We start from the raw sequence: 25875 nt of genomic DNA, 5'->3' as shown, positions 1-25875 counted from the left end.
ATATCCTTTGATGGAAGAAAGGTATTATTGAAACATAAAGTAATTTTGTTAGTATATTGCCTTCATTAATTTTAGAGATTCAGTAATGAGCTATGTGGTAGGTTTTGTGCTTCTGCAGTGTATATACTTTATATACGTTGTCATGATGATTGTAGGAGCAAATTCTGCTCTCAAATACATGCATACTACTTCCATTGATATCAGTGGAAATTACACATGCATAGCCAAAGGCACAGTATAAAATTTCTACCTTGATTTATTCAGAGCTCATCTTTCAAAATTCTGATGTTTTTTCAAGTAGTGTCACTTTGTTAGATTTAAGATACTCTAAACAAACTCTTCTACTGTTTGTATTGTTTTCATATATAGAGCCTGCAAAATCGTACAGTATTTTATTTTCATTCCAGAAATCAATGTTTGATTCATATTCATGCCATAACCCCCATGTCAATAAAGTTCTGTGTGTCACAGTATTTCTAGGCATCACAAGTAGTAAAAGAAGACAAAAATGAAAACAAAGAAAAAAACCACACCAAAAAGACAGTTCTGTGAAATTGAAAAATATCTTAATACGTGGACCTTTCAGGCGTATTTAGGAAGATGCCTGAGGATTTCTACCTTTACTGAATGTCATTTGGTTCATGTTTGATTATTTTTATTAGTTCCTGGAATCTCCAAGTGCTTTAGGCTAAGCTCTTTCATCTATTGTCAACAAAAGAGAGAACACATTTCAAATGCTTCCATCTTGATTATCTTTGCTTTTACATAATTGAAGGCAATATGTAGTATAAGCACTGCCTTAACATTTGAAACAAATTAATAAAAATAGGATAAAAACATGGAAAGTGAGTGTGTGTCTGGATTTTTAAAATTTATATTTACATTTATTCCTCTTTATTAATGATGTCGTTCATTATGTCAACTATACACAGAAAAATGGAGAAACTCAGTCAAATTCTAAAGTGTTCAGAGTGCATGCATCTCCCACTGAAGTCAATTGGAGTTGTAGGTGCTCAGATTGTCTCAGGATTTGTCTCCAATTGAGGATTTATAAAGGGTAGGATTTAATAATACTTCTGACTAATTTTTAGGAATCAGTCAATGGATCAGCGTTTATCTCTTGAGTTTGCAACGTTATTCAGAGTCATATGGGATGTGACTCTTACCTGTTTTGTGATAGCACTTACAGACCCCAACCAAGAGCTGTACAAAACGTAGTCAGAAACACTCAACCTTATGTAAATAGACAAGACAGACAGAGTAGGAGAAAGGAGGTGTTAGTTTCCCATCAGCAAAATGGAGATACTAAGTCACAGAGGGAGTGAGTGACTTGCCCCAGGTCACACAAGCAAGTGTGTAACAGGACTGGGAAGTGAGCCTAGTTTCTCAAGTCCCAGTGCATGTAATCACAAGGTCAACCTTTTTCTCTTAAGCTTTTCTGTAGCAGCTCTCATTAGTCTCTATTTTAACAGAATGTCAGTATTTGATATTTTCATTAATATCCTTTTGGGATAGTTTCACCCCCTGTGTGTGTGTGTGTATCCACTTAGTGAGGAATGGACCAAGAGACTTGGGGAGAAGACTGACTGCACCAAAGCACCATCTGTATGTCTGAGAGATGATTATATACATGATTATGTTAGGGATGGGAAAACTTATTTAGGCAAAGTAAGATCTAGCTTTGCCCAATGCCCAACCGGAACCCAGATCTTTGTTCGGGTTTACATAATTTCATCAGAGTCTTCCCCAGATCCAATCACTCCTCAAGTGCAATCTTCCTTATGGATTCTGCTCCCCCTCACTTCTCTAACAGCTATCACCATTCCTAACTTTTTTTTTTTCCTTTTTACTACTGCTCACACCCTTGCATGTGTTTAGATATTATGCAAGGATGTCTGTCTCCTTGCTGGACTTAATACTCTAGGTCTTCTCAGTCATTTGGGCCTCAGAATGAACAGCTTGCCTCTCATGTGAAATCCCAGAATTTGAAAGGTGGTGTTTACATTAATAGTAGTCCTTTGGAATAGTAATGAAAAGTGCCATAATGTTATCTTTTTATAAAGGCAAAATTGGATATGTTTTAAGGATGATCACTTGTATGGATACACACATACATAAATCTCTAATGCATCCCTGTAACATTTTGGCAACATATGAGGCCAATAATGGTGTGTGTGTGTGTGTGTGTGTGTGTGAGTGAGAGTGAGAGAGAGAGAAAGAGAGAGAGAGAGAGACTCAGAAATTTGGAAGATTGTAAAGTATTTGCAGTGGGTTTCTTATTTTTCCCCTAAAACCAATATTTACTGGCAGAACCTCTTCTTTCCCCAGCTAAATTTTTCAAGCTAATATTGCTACCACCCCAAGACTGGAAATTCTAATGATAATTCTGTGTATAATTTTCACTTGTATGACAAGTTTAATTAAAATGGTGTTTGTAAATGGTAAAAGTCAATAGTTTAAGCACACCTCCCGCTGAGGCTACATTACTCTTTCATCTCCTAATTTATAAGCACTAATCAATTTGACTCCTCTGTGCAATCTTAACACCTTTTTTGTTGTTGTGGCAGTAGTTAATTTGGAGAAATTACTGAAAAAACATTTATTATCCCTGATCTTAAAAAAAGAACAATGAAGTGCAAAGTCGTCATTAGTGTTGTTGATCTGTGTTTGCTTTCCTCTTACAGGAAGGAGGTGTTGTTGCTCTCTTTAAGATCTGCCGCCAGGATTGTTTCAGGTGCCTTTATCCCCAGACTCTCAGAACACTGGCATCTATATGCTGTGTGGAGGAAGGGATTCACCAGCTGGAAAAGGTATTGTTACTTCAATGCTCCTTACAGTGATTGTTCAACAAGAACAGTGGAGTCCAATCATTAATCTCATCTAGTAATTGGTAACTTGGGAATGTGTTTGGATTCAGTTCAGGCTTGTGTTTGATACCCTGCTTGGTGATGAGCTCAATTTTCCCACACTGAGCACATCTTCAATGTTTACACTATTAGTTTCAGCAATAACATTATCCCATTCAATTGTCTGTACAAATGATCTGTCTAAGTAGGGATAATTTCCATAAGGCAAGTAGATGCATTGATGGCTGTGTCAAGAAATTATTGAAGTAATTACCTCTGAACTTGCTAAAGTCTTTGTTTAGAAATCTCCATATTCCAAATAACCCAAACCCTTGAAATGTGGAGAGCTTTAAACATGTTTAAGCCCTTTTTTCTGACATCCCTGCAAAGCACCTCTGTAGTAATGAGGTGACATATAAGGGGTATAATTGTATTAGTATAGAGACAAATATAATAGCTGAATGTTAGGAAGAGGCACCAATAAGCAATAAGTCATGTCATAAGACCATTTTAACACTGATAGCTGACATGAAAACATTATCCCGCAAAATTATTTGGACTGCTTATACTTTAATCCACCATCACCCACAAAAGTACACTTCTATATTTAGGAAAATGAGCACTTCTACCAGTCACTAAATCATGATCTCATCCTTTGTGTTTCATAAAACACTCATCTTCTACAGTTGAATAATGTGCCTCTTCAAGTTAATGATAAATGATTTCACTGCTACTTTACATTGACATGTCTTGTAATTTACTGCCCAGAACTCAAGCAAAGTATGACAGCACATCTGCAGCAAAAATTAAATCTGTAAGCCTAGGTTTAATGAAGATGATAACTTCTCACATTTTTGTTGAAATAAGTGTTAGTTCAGACTAACAAAGGAAGAAGTCTCAAGAGTTCACCCATTACGTTTGTAATAATCGTGGCAACAAAACTGCTAGAGGGGAAACAACCTGTTAGATCTAGTTTAGGCCATCCCCTGGCAAAGTCAGGATGTAGTCCCTTGATATAGGACATACCAAATATTAAGATGACATTGCAGAAGTCCAAGAAGAAGCAGTTGTCCTTGTGCTTATATGTCTATGGGCTGATTGTAATGAGGAGAGGAGGTGGGAAGGACAAGTTTGGACAAAATCAACTCTCTGCTGGGGTTTGACTATTTTTAACTGAGATCTTTACCATTGGATTCACCAGCTCATTTGTCAATTGGGCCTTCACTCCCTAAATCTGCACCTTCTCAGGATCTGTGCCTTGTCCATTAAGGGCCAGAGTTGAGATGTTTCGTTTCCTCCGTCTGGCTAAACGGAATTAAGGTTCGTGACAAGAACATTCAATTGTTAGTGATGTAATGTGTGGCAGAGGCAGCTGGTTTTTTTGTTTTTTTGTTTTTTTCCCTGAGGAGAAAGAAGCGAGGTGTAGCTGGAAAAGGGAGAAGCTAAAGAAAAGTAAGACAACTAAACAAATGTTTAATGGAGACTAAAGGGGATAGATCTACAATAATGATTATTTAGGCGGATATGATTTAATGAGGAAACAGAAGAGTTAATTCATGCTGATAGTGGAAAAATAGGACTTCTACGAGGAGAGCATACTTGGGTGATAGTGAATTTGAGTCATATTTGAGGGAGCTTAGGAAATTGGAAACGAAAAAGAAAACGACAGACCCCTATACCAGAGGTTCTCAACGTTTTTCTTTCTTTCTGAGACCCTCCCCAAACATGCTATAAAAATTCCACGGCCCACCTGTGTCACAATAACTGGTTTTATGCATATAAAAGCCAGGGCCAGAGTTAAGGGGTAGCAATCTGGGAAATTGTCTAGGGCCCTATACCACAGGGGCACCATTAAGCTAAGTTGCTCAGGCTTCTGCTTCAGCCCCAGGTGGCGGGGCTGAGGGCCTCAGGCTTCAACTCCATGCAGTGGGACTCCGGCTTTCTGCCCTGGGCCCCAGCAAGTCTAACACCGGTCCTGCTTGGCAGCCTGCCTGAAACCTGCTTGCAGCCCCCCAAGGTGCCCCAGATCCCTGGTTGAGAACCACTACTCTATACTAACCTTAAAACAGCCATCTATCTCTCTATCAGCTAGAATTTTGTGGCTGTTGAGGATGTGTATATGTTTATGGATTTAGTAAACTGTTCCTGTAGGGAGGAATGTTTCACACATCAGAAAGAAGAGGGAGAAATTCAAAACAAAGTAATATTGAACTGAAAAATGGAAACACTTCGTTTCAATTTTCAAAAAAAAAAAAATTTCCAGCTAAAACAGTTCAGTGCAATGGACAGGATTTTTGCAAAGCATTTTGGTGTTGCCAAATTTGTATTTTTTCTGTGGAAAAAATGTTTTGGCTGAAAAAAGTTGCCCAGCTCTAGTTGGGATTTAAACTTGCTGTTCTGTGCATCATCATCATCAGACCATAGGAAGGAGGCCATTTAACACCAGAAGGAGAGCATTAGAACTTCAGCCCACTTTGATACTGTACTTTTAATGCAGAAAATTCATTAAAACTGAAGATGTATTGTATCCAAAACAATTTGGATTGGATAATTCAAGACAAAATAACATTATTTGACAATTAGGCTTCAAACCCATTAATGCTTGTAAAGAACCACCTAATGGAATATTTAGTGGGGAGCTGAGCTAACAGGGAATGGTATACTCATGGAAACAATTATAGGGCTTAGTAACTGGAGACGTTAGAAATATTTTCTTTTATTTCTCCAATTTCATGCATCCTCACAAATTCAGTGGTAGAATAAGCGTGTCTGGGCTGATGTAAATGCTATTAAAGTAGGGAAACCACCAAGACAGTGTGGTGGTGTTTACAGAAGCAATGGGAGTACACTTTAGTCTGATGTTTTTCATGGATTTTAAAATATTTGAACACTCAAGTAGCATAATTACATTATAAAGAAATTCTAACATGAATGAAGCTATAATGAGGACATAGAACAGGTACTCTATGGGAGATGGGGACGAAGGTTAAACTAACCTTGGTCAATGTTCTGTATGGAGAACTGTTTGTGAATACAGCCTTACCTCTTCTGATATGTATTTGATGCAGATGTCTAATGACAAACCCCTAGGAAGCGGGAGAAGAGTTTTGGACAAGACCATACTGTACATGTGATATGTGGGGAACAGTATGAATACTGGGATCACTCATAGTGTCCTTTTAAAATTCAGAGGACAATGATGTGCTTTCTTCAGCTAGGTTCCTCCATAAGGAGGATTATCTAAGGGAAAGAACGGTGCAGAATTATAATGTTTGGTCTGTGTAATGGCATGCAAAAATGTATGATGTTTAGTTTCCTTCCTTTTCACAATTCAAAGTTTGCTTTATACAAAGTGTAGTTAAAATGGGCGTTTTCACAATGAAGATGTGAAAAAAGTGTGTTTCTACATGTTTTCATTGTGAAGCCATCTTGCTTGGACAATGAGCCTCGTTTCATTTAAGATATTCATATAACACGGAGGATTCTTTGCCTAAATGGGCTATTTAACTTCATAATGAAACACTTGAGCCCTGATCTTGCAATGGCTTCCACTCATGCAGCCCCCTGCACTACATTAATGTCAAAGGGATTCTGTGTCTGCATAGCTTGTTTATAAGGATCGGGGTCTAAGGCATGATTCTTTTGTACTTGTACATTTTTGCAGTAAAAATGCAACACTTACATCAAGACTCAATTGTGTGATCCTTAGTCAAAACTCCCATTGGAGGAAAAGATCTGCAGGATCAGGCCACAAATGTAATTAATATAATTAATACCTATCCTGTGTGAAGCATTAAATAATGCATTTAAAGGCTGCAACTCTCCATGGATCTAGAACTGAGGCAACTGCAACAAAAACAAATGATCTTCACAAATATTCATTCAAACAGCTGCCCAAATATTAACATTGACCAGTACATATTTGTTTTAAATATTTAAAACGGCCCATGGAGCCAAACACCTGGAATCTATTCATTAAAATGGAAGTGATTCCAGAAAGAGGCTGATGACAACACTTGCTACTTTGATAAAGCATTTGCACAAGGTGGGGTGTACGTACAAAGCTTTTTAATATTGTACATTATGTACAATTGCCCATTTATGAGCTGTAAATTGCTATGAGTCCCTCAGTGAAAACACATTATTTTAAATGGTGAATTACTGCAAAAAGATAAGTTTAAGAATGGGAAAACAACTGTGAACTGAAACTTTTTTTGTGAAACTGAAATAACTTTGCAAAACCCCTTTAAATGTCAGGAAAAATCTTAACATTTAATATTATGTAGGGACCCTGCCTTGGAAAGACAGAAGCACATTATAACTTTACACATGGGTAGTAATCTTTGCAGGACTAGAATATTGTCCAGCAGGTTAGACAAAATAGAAGAGTTTTTAACAATGGTCGTTTTATATGGGGGTAGGACTGTGTGAAATGTTTGCTGCAGAACCTGAAACCATGAATTTGTACATATTTTTGAGCTACTGAATGCTTATTTATTGATTTTGAAACAACTTCAAACTTGGTTTTGACTGAGTGTTGTTTTGAGTTTCAGATTATTAAAGCCAAATACAGGTGGTTTGACCCCAGTGAAGAAAAACTTTGCATGAATCCTTGTCAGTTAACCCCCCCGAGTTTTACATAGTTCTAGTGAGAGGCAGAAATTGGAGATTAACTTTGAAAGTTTGGATGTGAAGATCTATGTGACTTGCTGTGGAGAATAAACACCCAATTAAGTTGATGAAGGCTGTGCCCAATGAAGTCAATGGCAAAGGACTGGCCCAACAGCGAGTCAATACTTTAGCTTTTCATTCCTTAATTTTTTGTAAATAAGTCTGAGTTGTCCTCACTAGAACTCGTCACGAAAATCAGAGATTAGATAAAGAATACTCTTGACACTTATTTCAGTTTAAACATAAAGACTAGCTCCATCTAGCTAAGGTACAGTAAAAAGTTGGCAACCCTAGGAAATGATTTTTATTATAAGCGAGCAGTGGCTTGCTACATTACTACTGGCAATGAGCAAATCTCATACAATTCAAAGGTTTGTTTCAAACCATCTGTAGTTTCAGATGCTTATTCAGACACCTTGGATCTGTTATAGTGGGCTAGAAATCTTATGAGAATGGGCTTCCTTATGAAATTTCTGTTATTCTACTTGGGCAATAAGAACCTTTAAGGTGATATTTCAGCATTTTCATTTTAAATTTGTATCAGAAGGAGAAAAGGGAGACGTGCCTAAAAGGGATATAACCGCTAAATTACTTTTTTTCCAAACTTAAAAAAAATTATGTTCAAAAGATGGGCAACAATTCAGTTTTACTCCAAGTAGGTCACCCATTTTAAATTAGGAAGAGGGAAGGTGAGCTACATTGTTTTTAAGAAAGAAGGCTTTAAAATTAGATATTAATTCATAGAGATGTAGAGAAGCTTCCAAAATATGCATGAAATTCACTCCTATAGCTCGTTAAGAAACAACCCTTTGTTCTATTTCTTATGCATATACAGATGTCAGAATGTTATAATCGGTCTCAATTTTTCATGGGTCATCTTGACAAATATTTTCACATCATTGTCCATTTTGCAAAGTAGAGATCAGTGTTCACGCTTAAAAATGGTATTTTGGTGAAAGCAAAACTTTGGGAAAGTGCATGAATGGGAACATAACTTCTTTAAAGAGAAAAATACTTTCCTTAAGAATGTTTAAAAGACAGAATGCATTAGTTTATGGGCCAACTGCATATTGGGTTACTTTAGAGAAAGGGGATTTAATCCACACATTCTCTTCATAACCTAATGAATGCCCTCTGGCTAAAATGTCATCTCAGATTGTATTTTCTATTTCTAGTTTGCACATTGTTCTTTATTTTGCAGCAAATAGGGCTGACATGGCATTGGCCCCATTTCCTTAGCTCGGTCGGTTGATAGCTGGGCTTTGTAATAATTTTTGATGAAGTTACGAATAATAATTAGGAGCAGATAAAGACACTTCTGTTCATCTAATCATGAGTGAGGAGAATGACCTCTTCTGTGAAAATGAGACAAGCTCAAACAATTCAAACAGTTCGCTTACACTTTGTCCTTTCCATCTAGAGCTGATAAATAAATGTCACAGTTGCCATTGTTTAATTTTATAGGTCACCGAGAAGATTGTTGTAGCAACAAAATGGCAGACGAACATTAAGCAATAGTTAGGGGGAATAATGTTTCCAAAAGCTGCGTGGCAGCCAGGCAAATCTATTTCAACATCTGAGTTCATGGCACAATTAGATAATGTAAAGTTCTAGACTCGCAGATCTGATTTATAGGAGTGTGCTTCTCAATAAGGCCGTTTTAATTAATTGGCAGTGAAAAATGTGCTGGCTTTGGCAAATTCCATCTTTGTCAAAGCCCCAGCAAAATTCATTAAATCCTGTCTAAGAGTGACTCCAGGGATTGCCGTTTTTCCTTTTGGCTTCATACACGTTATTTGGTGGCTACACTTTTATCTTGTGATTACATGACTATCTGTGCATTATTAGTATATTCATCTCCATTCAACAAGTTTTCATGCAAGAACAATAGGACTGTTTAAGTAACTGCAAAGTTTGTGTTGTACTTAGAGTATGAAGTTTGCTGATTGGGTTACAATTATAGTGAAATTCACGTACTGAATCATTTAACATTTCCACCTTACAAGCATGGTAAAAGGGATGAAATTTGGCAGTAAATTTGTGTAATCTTTTAATCTGTTCAAATCCTAGTACTGGTTATAATTGATGAAAAGTAATCAGATTTATGGGAATACCTTTTTGATCATGTCAGGAAAATACAGTGCATACTTGACAGCCTTGTCCAGGATACATTGATGTCGGGGGCGGGGGGGGAGGGGGGGAAGGGAAGTGCCTGTTAGGTTAGGATTGAAGGACTTTGCCAGATCTATGTAGGGAAACCTATATAGTACCTTCCTGGGCTGAGGCCACTGCTATTATCCCTATTCCATTAAGTAACTAATTTCAATTACAGATTTTTAGAAGCAGGAGAGGGGTGCTAGCATGAATACCACTAGAGATGATTATGTGGACAGATATGGCAAAATAGGACATTAAATCTAATCTTATAAACTAGTGAACACCTGCCGTTATAGGGCATGATTTGTTTTTTGCCAGTAGATCACCATTTAGATAAGCTAGGTCCTGATTCTGCAAACACTTGCACATGTGCTTAGCTTTGAGCATGTGAATACCTCCATTGAATTCAATAGGATTATTCATGTATCTAAAGTTTGACACATGTATAAATGTTTGTAGGATTGGACCCTTGGATTGTAATAAATTTCACAAAGCAAGAAACTCAAATATTCATCATTAACCCTTTTCTCTGTTTTGCAAGACACATGTTGTTCAAGCACACCATTGGGTGATGGTAGATAGCATGGGTGCTACATTAAAGGTTGTGCAAAAGTTTTGTAATGAAACCAGGTGAGCTTCATCTGGTTTGGGTTCTGCCAGGTTCAGTAAAGCCTAGTCTACCTTAGATTAGAAAACTGGCATTGTAAGCACCTGCCATGCTCAACACACCTCATCCTGTAGCAGTGCACAGGTGTTGCATTTGCTCAGAGCAAGCCTCACTATGGTTCTATCTTGAGTTCAGCTATGTCTACTCTAGCATGGCAATAATGTAGCTAAAGAGCTGATGTTGTAGCTACACCATGGCAATTCATCTGTGCAGCAGAGCTGCTGCAGTCCCCTCAGTGGCCACTCTGTAAGGTGTAATGTTTTGATTGCCTTCTTGTTCTGCACCACTGCAGTTTGTCAATTGTGTATGAACTTTTGATTTATAAGGTACAAATCAGGCAATCTGAAAATTGTTTTTTTTTAGAAATTGAAAATATGTCTTAATACAACAATAATGGAACTTAAGCTTGCGAAATTCATGCTGTTATATGTTGTAAAATGCTTAACATTGTGTACAGTTTGTTCTTTAAAATAAAATTGGAATTGCAACGTGGATTGCCACTCCCACAAATCTCAGTTTGGGGATCTGTGCAGGAGACAGGCACACACAATGCATTGGTACTTCTAGTTATAGGTTACGCTCAGTTTTTGCAGTCTGCTAAATTAGTATTTCATGCTATTTATTAATTTTATACTGTACTAAATACTTCATTTGAAGCATTTCAAATAGCTGTAGATTTATTAATCAAAAGTCAGGATGTTAACAGAATATTGTAGATGAAAAATAACTTGAAGTCACCAGACAATGTTTATTATTTAGGGATTTATAGTAATCCATAAAATGATAATCAGGTCTATAAATGATCAATGAAAAGCATATAGGAAATCAGATGGTTACATGGCTAATGATAGATTAGTATTTCAGTTAGGGAAAATGCACCTAGCAAGCAAGCTCACTTTTAAAATGAGAGAGAGGGAGAGAAGCTTGGTCAGCTTCTAAGCTGAGGGCATAGTTTAATGAAAATCAATGGAGACATTTAAAAAGAATGCAGGAAGAGGGAGATTTAGAGCAGCAAGTCCAAACATTTCCCCTCCCCCGCACACACAGGGGAAAGAAACAAGGAAGAAAAGGAATTGAAAAGAGATCTATGAAAAGAACAGCTTTCTTAACTCTCCTGGGTACTTTCTGTCCCTCTATCATCAGGAAACATTAGCATGTAGCATCTACGCTGGCATGCTGCACACACATGTTGAAATGTTCATTAGTCAATTGCAACCAGAATGGGTGGGGTGGGAAGGATTGAAAATACTTCCTCATAGAGACAGAGGAATTAAATCTTTCTTCCCCATTCCCTGCCGCCCACAACAGATTCTGTATTGGAGGCAGAGGGCAGCGAGGTGACTAATCTCACTGACACTTACGCTTTGTCTTTCCCTTCTAATAGTGCTGTGCATGTATAAAGTTACTTCAGTGCTTTCCCCCCCTCTCAGTTCCAGGGAGTTCTGACTGACTACACTGAGCTAACTGCTAATTCTTACAATGGGTCTAGAGTTTTTTCAGAGCTCACTGCAAAAGAGAAACAACAGCAACCAACACCTCCTAACCAACCAACCAACCAACCATTGGGATATGCACAAAGTCATATTTCTCAAAGTGGTTGAAGTTAATATACAGGTGGTGATAGCAGATGTGGAGGCTTGTTTACGTGCACAGCTTAAGGTTGTTCAGTCAGGTTTGTTTGCAGGAAACCACTCAGATGTGGCAATTTGCCTGACGTTCTAAAACTTTCATGTGTGTGGGGTTTTTTTTTAAAAGAGTTTCTTCAAGAATATCTCAATACTAAACTATTTTTAAATGACATAAAATAACTTTGTTTTCGCAAAGTGAAGCATTTGACAGAAATATTCATAGATCTACCCTGCCATGCATCTCTAGCCTGCCTACCTTTACAGCCCTGTACCGTTACAGCTCTCTGACTGTTCCTTTCCTTCTCAGTGTTGTCTTTCTTTAACATTTATTTCCCAGTGAGCCTGCCTCAGATTCCAGCCAGCCTGTCCCTCTGTCATACTTAGGGATAGGCAAATAAGCTAACATTTGAATCAGAAGCATATTTATATATGGGGTGGGTGGGTTTCCAACTTTTCAGGTGATATTTGGACATTGGTAACTGAATGGCAAAATCCTCTTCCTGTCCCATCCCATTAGTAGGAGTTGGAACAGGTTTATTAGAGTTGACCTGCTGAGCCAGATGTGGCTCAGTGACCCTGAAAATAAGAGGTGGGAATAGCTTTCTGCAAGAAGGAGCTGCCATGCCTGGAAAGGAGGCTCAGGCACTGGGACTCTAGAAGGAGCCAGGATCATGCTTGGGGCTTTAAGTGGTGGTGGTCTTGAATTTGCTTTTTGGTGATCATCTGGACCGCAGAAAGGGGTGATTTTTTTATTACAGTAGGTAGCTTCTGTGTGGAGCTGGGTAGAGATTCCACCAGGTTACAACTCTTGGATACAAATATCTCAACTGAATTATGATTACTACATTATGGCATAAGACCATGTCTCAGAGGGGAAAATGGCAGGAGAAGGAGATCTCTTGCAGCCTTCCCTTAGGCCTAGTGTAAAAGTGGGGGTTGAAAACTTTCTGCCATCCAGCAGACCATCTTCTAGCTTCAGCCCAGTGAGGAAGGGGTAGAAGATGTTCCCCCCAGAAGCCTTTCCATGACCTCTGCGAACAGGGAAGGAATCTTCAGCAGTGTAACTGAAAGCAGAATTTCCCATGGGTGACTGGTTGCCCAGGCATAGGATGGGGCCTACTCAACTAACTTCAGAGTCTGTGAACACCAGTATCCTGGATGCCCTTACTCCCTAGAGTAGGTTGACACTGCTACTCCCTAAAAACAGGTAACTGTAAAAATAGGCTTAGACCCTTATTTTTTTTAAATCTTGAATCTCTAAGTGGCATTTACAAGGGCCCTCCTAAAAGTGGTATCGTCCCATGATGCCTACTGACTTGTAAGTCTTAGTTTACAGTGGGGGCAGCATTGCAGACCACACTGGTTCTGAATTGAAATAGATCATATTTAGTGGTCCTACATTTCTCAACGGAGTCTCCAATATGCAAAATTATAGGAGGGGAAAAAAAGAGAAAAGCTTAACATGTGAATAAACAGGTGGGCTGGTTTTTTAGTGGTTAAAGGTCTGTGTGGCAGTCTGCCTATTTTTATACAAGGGAAATAATTTTGAAATTAAAACAATATCCCTTTGACGGAGTATTTTAGATTATTGTCAAAAGGCAAGTAGATTCTACACTGTGCAGGAATAGAAAAGTATCCAGAAAATTTTTATCCTTAAAAGTAGGACTAAAGACCATATGACTTCAGCCCTGCTGTATAAAGAAGCCAATCTCAAGCTGTTGTTTCAGTGCTGGCTGTTAATGGAAGCACAGGGATTCTGTAATTGTTCATAGTACATACATTGACTTGTGGACCAATTCCCCTTCCACCTGTGAGCCTTCCACTGCGTGAGCCTTCCACCCCCATTCATGTACACCTAATATCCCTGTAGCAATTCCACTAAATAATATGTAAGCAATTGCTCTATCTTGTAGCTGTTTTTAAATGTGATTTAGCTACTGGGAATAAAAAGAGGGAACCATACATCTGATGTCCGCTTTTCCATGGGTCACTAGTGGCCTGCAGACACAGTTTGAGAACCTAGGACAGAGACTTGGAACATGGAACTCTGTTGCAGGGTCTGAAGAAGAGTGGCTGAATAGTAGTGTTTGTTGTCCCTGTCTTTGTTTTCTACTAAAATATTTTTGTCTTCTGTGGGTCAGCCCACAGTAGCACCTCACAAGCCCAGCAGTTTTGCCTGGCCCAAGAAAATCATCTGCTTTCTTTTAAATAAATACAGCCTCTTGAGAGTTTCTCAGACACAGAGATGAGCAGTATTTCAGTGTGTTAGGCTTTCCTGCTGCTGCAGGCTTATGCCAACTTGGGATTCAAAGACTGGCAATGTCCCTCAAAACTAGAACGTCTCAGCTGGTTGTACAGAAACTGGGGATTTGTTTCAGATTCAATACAGCTGGTCATCTAGGGGTCTAGCCACCACACATCCCTAACTCCTTGTTCTGGGTTCCACCACTTCCTATTGCAGTTTTTTCCTACCATAGCTTCTTCTCTGCTTTAATGGTGTTCTCCACCAGACCTACTATGTATTCTCCTCCCCTCCTCAGTATCACACACCTAATGCTGGCATAGTCACTTACAATGTCTCCCTTTTTAAAGAAATCTTTGATCAACTATTGCAACCATAAGAGTCTTATCAAACAGTTTTGATTTGCAGATTGAGATAACTTTGAAGGTCAGTCTCTGTAGGAATTTCTTTGCTATTTAATGCCCCAGTTGATGGGATTTAGACTCCCAAGTGGTTAAATGTTTGAAACTGGGATTTAGGCTCCTAAATCGGTTAGGCATTGCAACACTGAGTGTAGCAAAGTCTAAATACCTTTACAAATCTGGGCCTGAGGGTGGCTGATGGTCTTCTAGTAGCCAAGGCAATCCTCACATGGGAGGGATGAGTGAATGATAGAAAAGATAAGCCATTATTAAGGGAGGCTCCTGTACCATAGCTTCACTGTCTGCAGGACCTGAACCAAGTTCTCTTTGAAATTAATAGGATTATACTGGTGTAATTTAGAGAACAATTTGGCCAAATGACACCAATTGAGAGAGGCAGCTGTAAGATCACCATATAATATAACAGCAATATTCTCCTTCTTCCTGTGTGAATGTCGTATAAGTATAGTGCAAGCTGTTAAGAGCTTCCCTGACACAAAGTGGAAAAAATAAATCTTGATGCATAGTTGTCAAAAAAGGTTGAGGGAATAGGGAATATAAAAACCTTGAAGGAATATGACAAGGAGCAGAGGGTATTCTATACTTTGGCTAAGATTTTCAAAAGTGACTGGTGATTTTTTGGGGGGTCTGCAACTTGAGGCAGCTGAATGAAGCCTGATATTCATCAAGTGCTTGACACCCACAAGCCATTAAGTCAACTTTATAAATTAAATTCACTCCATAAAACTAATATTTACTTCACATTAAACTTCAAAGGATTCATGAGAAATGGACATTGCAGTGCATTGGCATTATAAATGTACAGCCCTTTCAGTTAGATGCAAGAATTGAGGACCAGACTAGGTGAATGAGTGAATATATTAAAGCCCAGTAGGTGGGGTTGTGGCAAGGTTCTAGCCATAATTGCTGAAGTAAATCTGGCCCTGCATTAAGTAAACATAATTATCACAGGCTGATATTAGAAGCAAGGCAGGTTGATCATCCTTGGAGAGTTTAAAGAAGGTGGATCATAAGGGGTAGAAAAAGTGAGCATCGATCAAGCCTATGATCAAACGTGGAGCAAGAATCCCATGAAATCATGTGAGACAAGTCTTCTATCCGACAGGAAGGAATGTTGTGTACAGTAGGAAAAGGAGTCTTACTTGTCTTAGCAATTGTTAAGGTTGCTGAACAAACCCTTCACTTGCAGCTGCTCCAGGGGAAATTATTCTCGCTTTGGATGGGAGTAATTCCTACCTAAAATGATTGTCTTGTGATATTATAGGGGTGTATGAAGTAAATGAGTGATTAGTTTGAAAATTCAAACGGCCAGAAATACAACTACTTAAACTTTGCACGTCATTTTTGTTAATTGTGTTTCCTGTATCATAGCACATACCTTGGATTGTGCAACAGTGTCACCCAGTGGAGACTGAAATTATGATAGTTGCTCAGTTTATAATTACTTTCTCCCTGCTTTTCCCCACCTAAATGTACTCTGGATTTGTAACCATAGGCCCCAGTTCAGGAAAGCATCCCTGTTCAAGGCAGTATTTAAGCATGTGTTTAAGTGTTTTCCTGAATCAAGGCTGTAGTGACTCATTTATTGACATACAACTCTTATCTTCCAACTTGCAGAACAGTTTTGCATCTTGACCCAAGTCATATATCTGTTTACCAGAAAGAAACGTTTTGGGACTCAATTGATTTAAAAAAAAAAAAGATTTGTGTAAACAAGAAAACCTCTTTCAAAAGAGTTGAATTTAAACTTAGAGTATCTATTTCATTACAATCTATATTTAACAGTACATCAATCTAACCTCGCTTTGTGTGTAATCTCAATGCAGTACTCTAAAAGTCTCCATCCTTCTCCCTTAAAGAGGGTTAGATAGCCAAAATAGTTTGTGCTATTGCTCGTATACTAATCAATTATCTAGCATAGGCCTTGTCCTGCTCTTGTTGAAATCAATAGGAAAAACTCCCATTTCTTTCAATATGAGCAGGTTGAATCTCATTATCCATATATGTTCAGAAATGCTCTAGGGAGAATCCATCCCTTCCCTATAGCCCCTTTGTGCCAGTGCCTCTTTAGAGCATACATAGCTCCTGCAGCAGCAGCCAGGATGAGAGGTGTATTGGAGCATTCTGGGGTGGGCTGGAGACAGGAAGCGGTAAGGTCAGGGCATCTTTACACCCCAGTGATTCCTTACTGCTGTTATATTTTCAAGCAATGATCTAGTGAGATGAAGCAGTCTTCAAGTTGCCCTGACCAGTATCCTCATTCTAGGGCATGTGCAACCAGACTCCCCTCTGCTCTCGCACTGACCTCAGTGCCCAAACAACAGTGGAGCTGACCCACTGTCTCCAGCTATACCCCAAACCATTTAAAGGCACAGTACACATTTACATTTAAGAGGTGCACTGCTATCCCTTTGTTCTGGCTCTAGCACGGTGGCCTTTCCTTTTTTGTGTTTAGGCACTTAACATCCCTTTAAAACTAAATAGCAGGTTCCCAAACCCTACCTTTTTTTTCTATTTAATTCAAAACTAATGCCACGTCCAGTTTAGAAAGAATAGTATATAAAGATCAGAAAAGACAAATCAATAAAGCAAAAGTAATCACCCTAATTTCAAGAAACATAAAATCTATTGACAGGTTTCAGAGTAACAGCCGTGTTAGTCTGTATTTGAAAAAAGAAAAGGAGTACTTGTGGCACCTTAGAGACTAACCAATTTATTTGAGCATATTGGGTTTGCTAGTGGCTAGACTCTCCCTAACTGTGTCGTAGTTAACTCTGGCTGACAAATTCCGAACAGTATGATGGATGTGTGACCTCAGAATAGCATCCTAGACAAACTGTGGGCCCTAATGTTTTCACCTGTGCATGACATAAACCGTGTTATCTTCACGTGTATTTACTAAATGTAATATCCTCCCTGGCCCTGATCATTTCCCAGTCATTGCAGTCAGTTTATAGCAAGGATACTCCTCCCAGGAGTATCTAAGAGGGGCTAATTACAGCACTTCTGTACCTCAAACTTATAACAGAAATATGAATAGAGAGAAGGTGGGAGCTGTTAACTTAGCTCATCACTGACCATGACAACTTCTGTTGTTCTGAGTTAGAGGAAATTTCATTTCACTCTGTTAACAGATTTAGGACTCTTTATTTACCACATTTCATTCTGAAGGGGCATGTGGAAATTATTTCTCATGTAAACATTGCTGACCCCAGCAGTGGCTAGATGCAGGAAAGCGTAATTGCTTTGCAATTGGTAAGGATGTCTGAAAACATGGCTGATAAGTTTAGGCAAATTTATGCTGTCTTCAGATGCAGCAAATTTTAATATGTGATGGGTGGTGGGAGAATTTGTCTGGTCTTCAGGGAGAAGCATGTAGGGTAGTTCTGAAAATGTAAGACCATTTATTATGTGCTATATTCTGCCACTCTTACACTGAGTAATATTTTACTTTGCAAGTAGTCGCACTGAAGTCAGCAAGACTGCACTCACTGTAAGATACTACCAAGTGTGGAAGAATGGCAGAATTTGGCCTTACATTTTTTTTGCAGAAATTACTGTTTGTAATCACACCAATATAGTGCTATTTATCAAAGGATGTCAAAGCACTATATGGAGGAGAGTAAATATTATACCCAATATACAGCTTGAGCACTGATGGGGGGAGAGACAGAAATCAAGCCGAGAGAGGATAAGAGAACCACAACAAGTCAATGACAGACTCCAAGTCTACAAGGAATAGACTCCTAGTTTCCTGATCTAACCACAAGACAACATTGCATCCCAGATTTAAAAAATATCCCAGGGGAAGAAGAAAAGGAGTTGTGTGTGTTAGAGCTATGTAAGTGTTATACAGCCTATTGCAAACAATGACTATTCCTAATGTGGTTGTGCGGGAGGATACTGGCCCTTTTCTGTGCCCACATTAGGGTTGCTCACATCACAGTCGCTGCATTTGGGAGAGAACTGTAGCTGCACATCAGATGCTCCCACCCAGAAGCAACTGGGTGGGGAGTGGATGAGGCCATTTCTCCTCTTCCTCTTCCTCCTCCTTCTCCCCTCGCCCCCCCACGCCCGCCCCATGGTCTGACCAGTTGAGTTAGCTGGAGGAGTTGTAGGGAGTATATTTCATCCTTCCATGGGCTGTAATATATCCCTTCTCTCCCCCTTCTCTCCCCACCCTACAACTGAGGAATCTCTCTGAGGAATTGTGCCTCAGAGAGGTCAGTGCCTACTGAGTTATATCAAAAGGCACTGTCTCAGTCTTTACTTGTATTGGTTTTACCACAGTAATTGTGCCATAGGTAAAGTTGATGTCATATGGGGTAAGGACCATTATCCTGAATGCTGATCGCCCTTCATTCCATTTCCCTACACTGTAAGACTTCTCTTTTCAACAGGGAAGAAGCTCTTATCTCATTTTTAACACACCCCATTGACTGTGCTGTAAGGACTCCCTTTGTGTACAGGCTATTCAAAATGGTGGACAGTCGATGTGTTTGTATGCAAAGCCTCTTGTACAGTGTAGATCCCACACAGCAGGACCTAGGGCAGCTTGTATGAGGAGGCATTGGGAAGCGAAACTCCAGTTAAGCGGATGAAGTGACTTCCTGACAAAGGGCAGGTAATTGAGGCACACTCACATAATTATAATTGATTTTTTTCACAGAAAAAAAGACATAACCTATGGAAGATGCTGATGTTGACAATGGAGAAGAAAGTGATTTTGAGTGGGCTGTAGCTTTTCGATAGCATAAAAGTTACAAAACTCCAGAAATCCAATTCAGAAAGAAAGCCAGTCTGGATAGTCATAGAATCATAGATATCAGGGTTGGAAGGGACCTCAGGAGGTCATCTAGTCCAACCCCCTGCTCAAAGCAGGACCAATCCCCAACTAAATCATCCCAACCAGGGCTTTGTCAAGCCAGACCTTAAAAACTTCTAAGGAGGGAGATTCCACCACCTCCCTGGTGAAACACTGGAATGTGTTACCTATCCTCCTAGTGAAAAAGTTTTTCCTAATATCCAACCTAAACCTCCCCCACTGCAACTTGAGACCATTACTCCTTGTTCTGTCATCTGCTACCACTGAGAACAGTCTAGTTCCATCCTCTTTGGAACCCCCTTTCAGGTAGTTGAAAGCAGCTATCAAATTCCCCCTCATTCTTCTCTTCCGCAGACTAAACAATCCCAGTTCCCTCAGCCTCTCCTCATAAGTCCTGGGTTCCAGTCCCCTAATAATTTTTGTTGCCCTCTGCTGGACGTTTTCCAGTTTTTTCCACATCCTTGTAGTGTCGGGTCCAAAACTGGACACAGTACTCCAGATGAGGCCTCACCAATGTCGAATAGAGGGGAACGATCTCATTCACTGTAATCCCTAGGTCCTTTTCTGCAGAACTGCTGCCTAGCCATTCGGTCCCTAGTCTGTAGCGGTACATGGGATTCTTCTGTCCTAAGTGCAGGACTCTGCACTTGTCCTTGTTGAACCTCATCAGATTTCTTTTGGCCCAATCCTCTAATTTGTCTAGGTCCCTCCGTATCCTATCTCTACCCTCCAGTGTATCTACCTCTCCTCCCAGTTCAGTGTCATCTGCAAACTTGCTGAGGGTGCAATCCACACCATCCTCCAGATCATTAATGAAGATATTGAACAAAACCGGCCCCAGGACTGACCCTTGGGGCACTCCACTTGATACCGGCTGCCAACTAGATGCAGAGCCATTGATCACTACCCGTTGAGCCAGACAATCTAGCCAACTTTCTATCCACCTTATAGTCCATTCATCCAGCCCATACTTCTTTAACTTGCTGGCAAGAACACTGTGGGAGACCGTGTCAAAAGCTTTGCTAAAGTCAAGGAACAACACGTCCACCGCTTTCCCCTCATCCACGGAGCCAGTTATCTCATCATAGAAGGCAATTAGATTAGTCAGGCATGACTTGCCCTTGGTGAATCCATGCTGACTGTTCCTGATCACTTTCCTCTCCTCTAAGTGCTTCAGAATTGATTCCTGAGGACCTGCTCCACGATTTTTCCAGGGACTGAGGTGAAGCTGACTGGCCTGTAGTTCACAGGATCCTCCTTCTTCCCTTTTTTAAAGATGGGCACTACATAAGCCTTTTTTCAGTCGTCCAGGACTTCCCCTGATCGCCATGAGTTTTCAATGATAATGGCCAATGGCTCTGCAATCACATCCGTCAACTCCTTTAGCACTCTCGGATGCAACGCATCCGGCCCCATGGATTTGTGCTCGTCCAGCTTTTCTAAATAGTCCCGAACCACTTCTTTCTCCACAGAGGGCTGGTCACCTCCTCCCCATGCTGTGCTGCCCAGTGCAGTAGTCTGGGAGCTGACCTTGTTCGTGAAGGCAGAGGCAAAAAAAGCATTGATTACATTAGCTTTTTCCACATCCTCTGTCCAATAATCCTACCATGGGAAAACCATCTGAACCCAGAGGAAGGGGTAGTGTGTGACAGGGAAGCATGTAAAGACTCTGTAATTTAAATAGATTAAGATTTTAAAGTTGGGTGAAAGAAAACCATACCCTGGAAAAACTGAGCAATTTGTAAAAAGCATATGTTGGGCCAAATGTTCAAAAGGAGAACACGAGTGCACCCACTGTTCAATTGCAAACCCGAGTCTGCAAGTGTGGTGCAGATAATGGCATTCACCAGTACACTTTCTTGGGGGGGAAGCATTTTGTAGGTGTGCAAAAACAGAGCCAGATCATGCCTTCCCTATCAATGTATGCAGCTCTCTCACCTTCTGTGTGTAAGGGTTGTGTGTTTCTGAGGGTGAGGAAAAGACAAAGGATGTTTTAAAGAGCAATAAGTGGTAGTTAAAAGATGTTTCTGCTAAAAAAAAGGTAGTGTGGAAAACCATCGACCACCTTTCTGATGTCTGAATAGTGTCATTAGTGTATGTATTAGCTTTGGGCCTGAAACCCTGTGGATGCAATTTGCAAGAGTTGCATAAGCTGTGCCAGAAAAAGTGGGGGGGCACCTATCAAAATCTTTGAAGGTTTAATGGCCAAATGCTGCAAATGCAAAGGAAGACCTAGTAATTCTGGGTCTGGCAGACGCCCAGTCAATAAAAATGCTGATGAGGTGCATAGTCTTGATACCAATATTTTCTATGTCATGTCAGCCAAATTTGTTCCACAGATCTTCAGGAAGAGAGTCACTGAGAAGAAAACAAAGTAAGAAATGAGTGCAAGGGATTCTGTGACTACCACTGCTGTTTGTTTGTGTTGTGGTAACACTCAGGAATGACAGAAACTCCCTAAAACTGGAGGGGCGGGGAAGAGGAGGCCACTGGCACCTGAACTGTGGCCATGCTGCCCTTTCTTCTCAAGCCCCCACCCTTGTACTGTCCCTTCTCCCCCTGAGGGGCCATCCCTGTTTGCTCCTCTCCACTCCTTCCCCTGTTGCTCACCCTTATGGACCATAAAAAGTGAGAGGGAAGGTATACCCTTCCACTTCTAAAAGTGATGGGGCCACGGCCTCCTGGCCCCCCACCCCATTCTGGCACCACTGGTAGCACCAAGGAACCCTAACCACAGACCTCTGTGTACAGCACCTAGAACAATGAACAAAAAGATGATCCATGTCTTTAGGGGCACACACAGGTTTTTGGGGGCCTGTGAGGAAAATCTGACATTTCAGTGAGCCACCCCTCCAAAAAAAAAAAAATCGTACCTCTGAGTAATCATACATGCTGATGGAAGTTACAGTACATGGAGAGAATAATGTGGCTACAGAATAGAAGATGTTCAGCGTTGCTACAGGGGAACCCAAATTTTACTCAATTAGGGCTTGATTCTTTGCCCATTGAAATCAGCTCCCATCCGCTCCACTGGGCAAGATCAGACCCTTAGGGTATGTCAACACTGCAGCTCAGAGCGAGCCTCCCAGTCTGGGTAAAAAGACTAGCTTGAGCCCAGCTAGCGCAAGTGCCCTGAAAGTAGCAATGTGAATGTTCCCTCTTGGGTTCTCAAGCCTAGGGGAGGTCAGATGGGCTTGAGAGCCTGACCTTCCACACTGCTCGAACCCTTGTTACTGCAAATCTGTCTGCCAGGGCTGGGAGACTTGCTCAGTGTAGACATTCCTATAAGGGCCACATCAACATTTTCCAAGTAGCAGAAAGGCCACAGATATTTTGCATAAAATGGAGCAGACTGCATCAGCCTTCATCTTTAATACAAAGGCGCAGTTCAGAGCCAGTGGACCTTGGCAAACCAGGTTGTTTAGACCGAGGTGGAACACTAAAGGCATGTAACTAACCATATTGGTGGGGCATAGATCTCCTTGCTAAAGACAAGGGCAGCTGCGGCCATGCATTTTGATGGCCCATGAACTAGACGTTGGATGCCTTCATGCTAAGCAGAAAGAGGTCAAACTAATGATGATTCACAGTGGAATGTACAGAGTTTAATTACTTCCACACAATAAAGTTAAAAAAAAATTAGCCAATGTAAGAACTATGCTGGAGGAAATATGGTAAGTAAAACATTCAACAACCTTTATCCTTAAGGAACCAATGAGTTATAAATGTAATTTTTTTTGGTTACTATCCATGGCAGGAAATTTTTTTTTAAATCACTTTTCAAAAAGACAGGAGGATTTTGCCTACCACTCTGCTTGCTTTTTAAATGACTGCTTGTTCTGCAAGGCGATGGAAACCTTCTCATTAGCTTCAGTGGGCTTTCGTTCAGACGCTAAACTATTCATTTCAAATCTTCAGTGCTTTTTTATTAAATGTAATATTTATAGTTGAAACATTGGAAAGGAGTACAAGTTATGGAGAGAGATCTGTTTACAGTGCTTTAGCTAAGTGAAATTCACCCTGGGTGAAGATAGGGCTTAAATGGGATGGAGCAGTGCAAAGACTGGCCTGCTGCATGGGGGGAATATCACCCCCTGATATTATCTCAGCCTTCATTCATGTGCTGCACTTTGTCTGAGACACACACGTAGGCAGTAAATGTTTTAGCCCCACCTGCTGGGCCATTAAACAATGATACAAAATCACAAACAGCTGTAATTCCCTGAAACTAGAGTGTACTGTAACTAGAGCTGGTTGGAAACGTTCTGTCAAAACTTTTCAACAAAAGATTGGAAACCTATTTTGAGACTTTTCATTACCATTTTTCCCCACTTTTCATCCAGCTCTATAGCGGATCAGAAACTTTTTTCATTGTAAAAAGTTTTTGTTTAAAATGTTTAATTTAAATTTTTTTGTTAACTTTTCCCTATGTTTTCAACCATTTCTAATATCATTTCTGTCTTTACTAAAATGTTATCACTCTCCCCCTCCAGAACACAATAAACAAACAGATCCTGATCCTACAAGCTGCTCTGCATTCTGGAACCCATACATCTGGGCAGAGCTTTTTTGATTTCAAAGGTGACCAACAGTGGTGTAAGACTCTGCTTACAAAAAAAAAAAAAACTTACAGGATCAAAGCCCCTCATTAAAAAGTGCTAAACATTAAACTAGGAATGGATGAACTGGTTGACCTAAATTAAGACTTGGCTTTAATCTTTGCCAGGATGCAAATGGAACTCACATTCAAACACTTTGAGGTTTGAAGTTATTTAAGATTTTGAAACGTGTATGTTTTGTTTTCATATAGTTCTGCACTCCGCTGGACTCAGAGTCTGTAAGGAGAAGTGCAGAAATACCCTACGAGAGGCTGGTCTTATGATATTATGACCTGGCCAGAAGGAAGGAATACAAAAATCTTTCAGTGAACCTCTGATTATGTGAGATTTCCAGACCAGTTTTGCTGACTCAAGAGATGAAAATACTTTGGATAAGGAGTCATATGTTTTTCAACTTATTTTAACTGAAATGTTGATGTTTGCCCATTCCCATTGAGTAATCGTATTTAGCACTTTACAGCTGCTAACTACCTAATCCTCACAACATGCCCTGTCAGGTAGGAAAGCAAGTATTATCCCCATTTTAAAAATGGGTAAACTGAGACATGGATTAGTTAAATGATTTCCATAAAGCCATGCAGTGAGTAACTGGCAGAATGGGGATTAGAATTTAGGGTTATCTCAACACCATGCTCAGTCTCAGATTCATGCTGCTGATCAGCTAAAATATGATGAAGTTGATGAGGTTTTAATTTCACTACTAATAGCATAAACAACACTGAATTGCAAGATATTGCTACATGAAATATTTTTTAGTCAGAGAAGATCCTGAGCTATTGTTCTGATCCCTATCTGAACTTCCCCAAAGTCTGAGTGGCTTCCAGTTTGGTGTTCTTGCCTGTTACTATCTTACCGAAATGAGCCTTAGTTGCAAAATTTTGATTTGAGTCCAGATCTGAACTGTCATATTATCAGAGAGTTGTGATCACATTTGGAGCCATGTCTGCTTCTTGCTGCCTGGAGAGGATGATAAACTTGGGACACAATTTGGGAAAGCACTTAAGCGTGTGCTTATGCCTGACCCCATACCCTCCTGGTTATGCATCTGACTGGAGGGCCTAGTGGCAATGCCATGGGGCTACTCATGGTGGGGTAGCTTCTATAAAGTGCCACAATGTTGCAACCTTCAGAGTAAGGCGAGTATAGGGCACCTTAAAATCCTAGCCCGCACTGCCTTGTGGGTATTCCTTGGTTGGAGCAAGGCTAAGGGACATCATCCTGACAAAAAAGCCGTGTTGCTGAGGCATTAGGCAGTCAGCACCAACAGAAGCTATGACCATTGAGGCACTGAATGTCTTGACTCGGTCTGGCCTTTGGACTCTGTCTAAATGGTCTTAAAGGGAATGGTAGATCTAGGGCAGACTTCACTCCACCATCCTTTTGTCTAGGCGTACACATCAAAGGTCTTGGTGTGATGGTCATAGGACTCCGTAAAGGGCATAAAAGACCGGAGGCAGCTACTAAGGCATCCTAGAAAAAGTGGGCCAAAAAAGCTGTGCTCCAACCCGATCTATCCTGGCCAAAGTGAAATAAAGCGACTTGGAGGTTGGACTGTTCAGACCCTGACCCCTGCATTTGATTCTGACTCTGATTTCCAAACTATGGCACAACTAAACTACAAATTTGTTGGACTCTGACCTTGGTGCATTATCTGAGAGCAGAGTTTCTGATACAGGTTCTATCCAAGAGAATGGTTACACCATATTCTGGCATGGGAAACCAGTAGGAGAAAGGAGAGAACAGGGAATAGGTTTTGCTGTTAGAAACAGCTTACTATCTTCCTGTGAAAGCTCCAATG

General features: G+C 40.2%; 1 protein-coding gene across 1 annotated transcript in view; it reads left to right on the top strand.

Annotated features, from left to right (window-relative positions):
* INSC (INSC spindle orientation adaptor protein) overlaps positions 1–25875 on the top strand; it is a 153457-nt gene that overhangs the window by 81679 nt on the left and 45903 nt on the right. Inside the window, exon 8 of the mRNA XM_073350627.1 lies at positions 2685–2810. Within this exon, the coding sequence (XP_073206728.1) occupies positions 2685–2810 (126 nt within the window). The remainder of the gene's footprint in view (positions 1–2684; positions 2811–25875) is intronic.

This window comes from Lepidochelys kempii, chromosome 6 (genome assembly GCF_965140265.1).
Source record: "Lepidochelys kempii isolate rLepKem1 chromosome 6, rLepKem1.hap2, whole genome shotgun sequence".
Taxonomy (NCBI): Eukaryota; Metazoa; Chordata; order Testudines; family Cheloniidae; genus Lepidochelys; species Lepidochelys kempii.
Note: the sequence above shows the minus strand (reverse complement) of the source record. Positions and strands in the feature narration are given on the sequence as shown.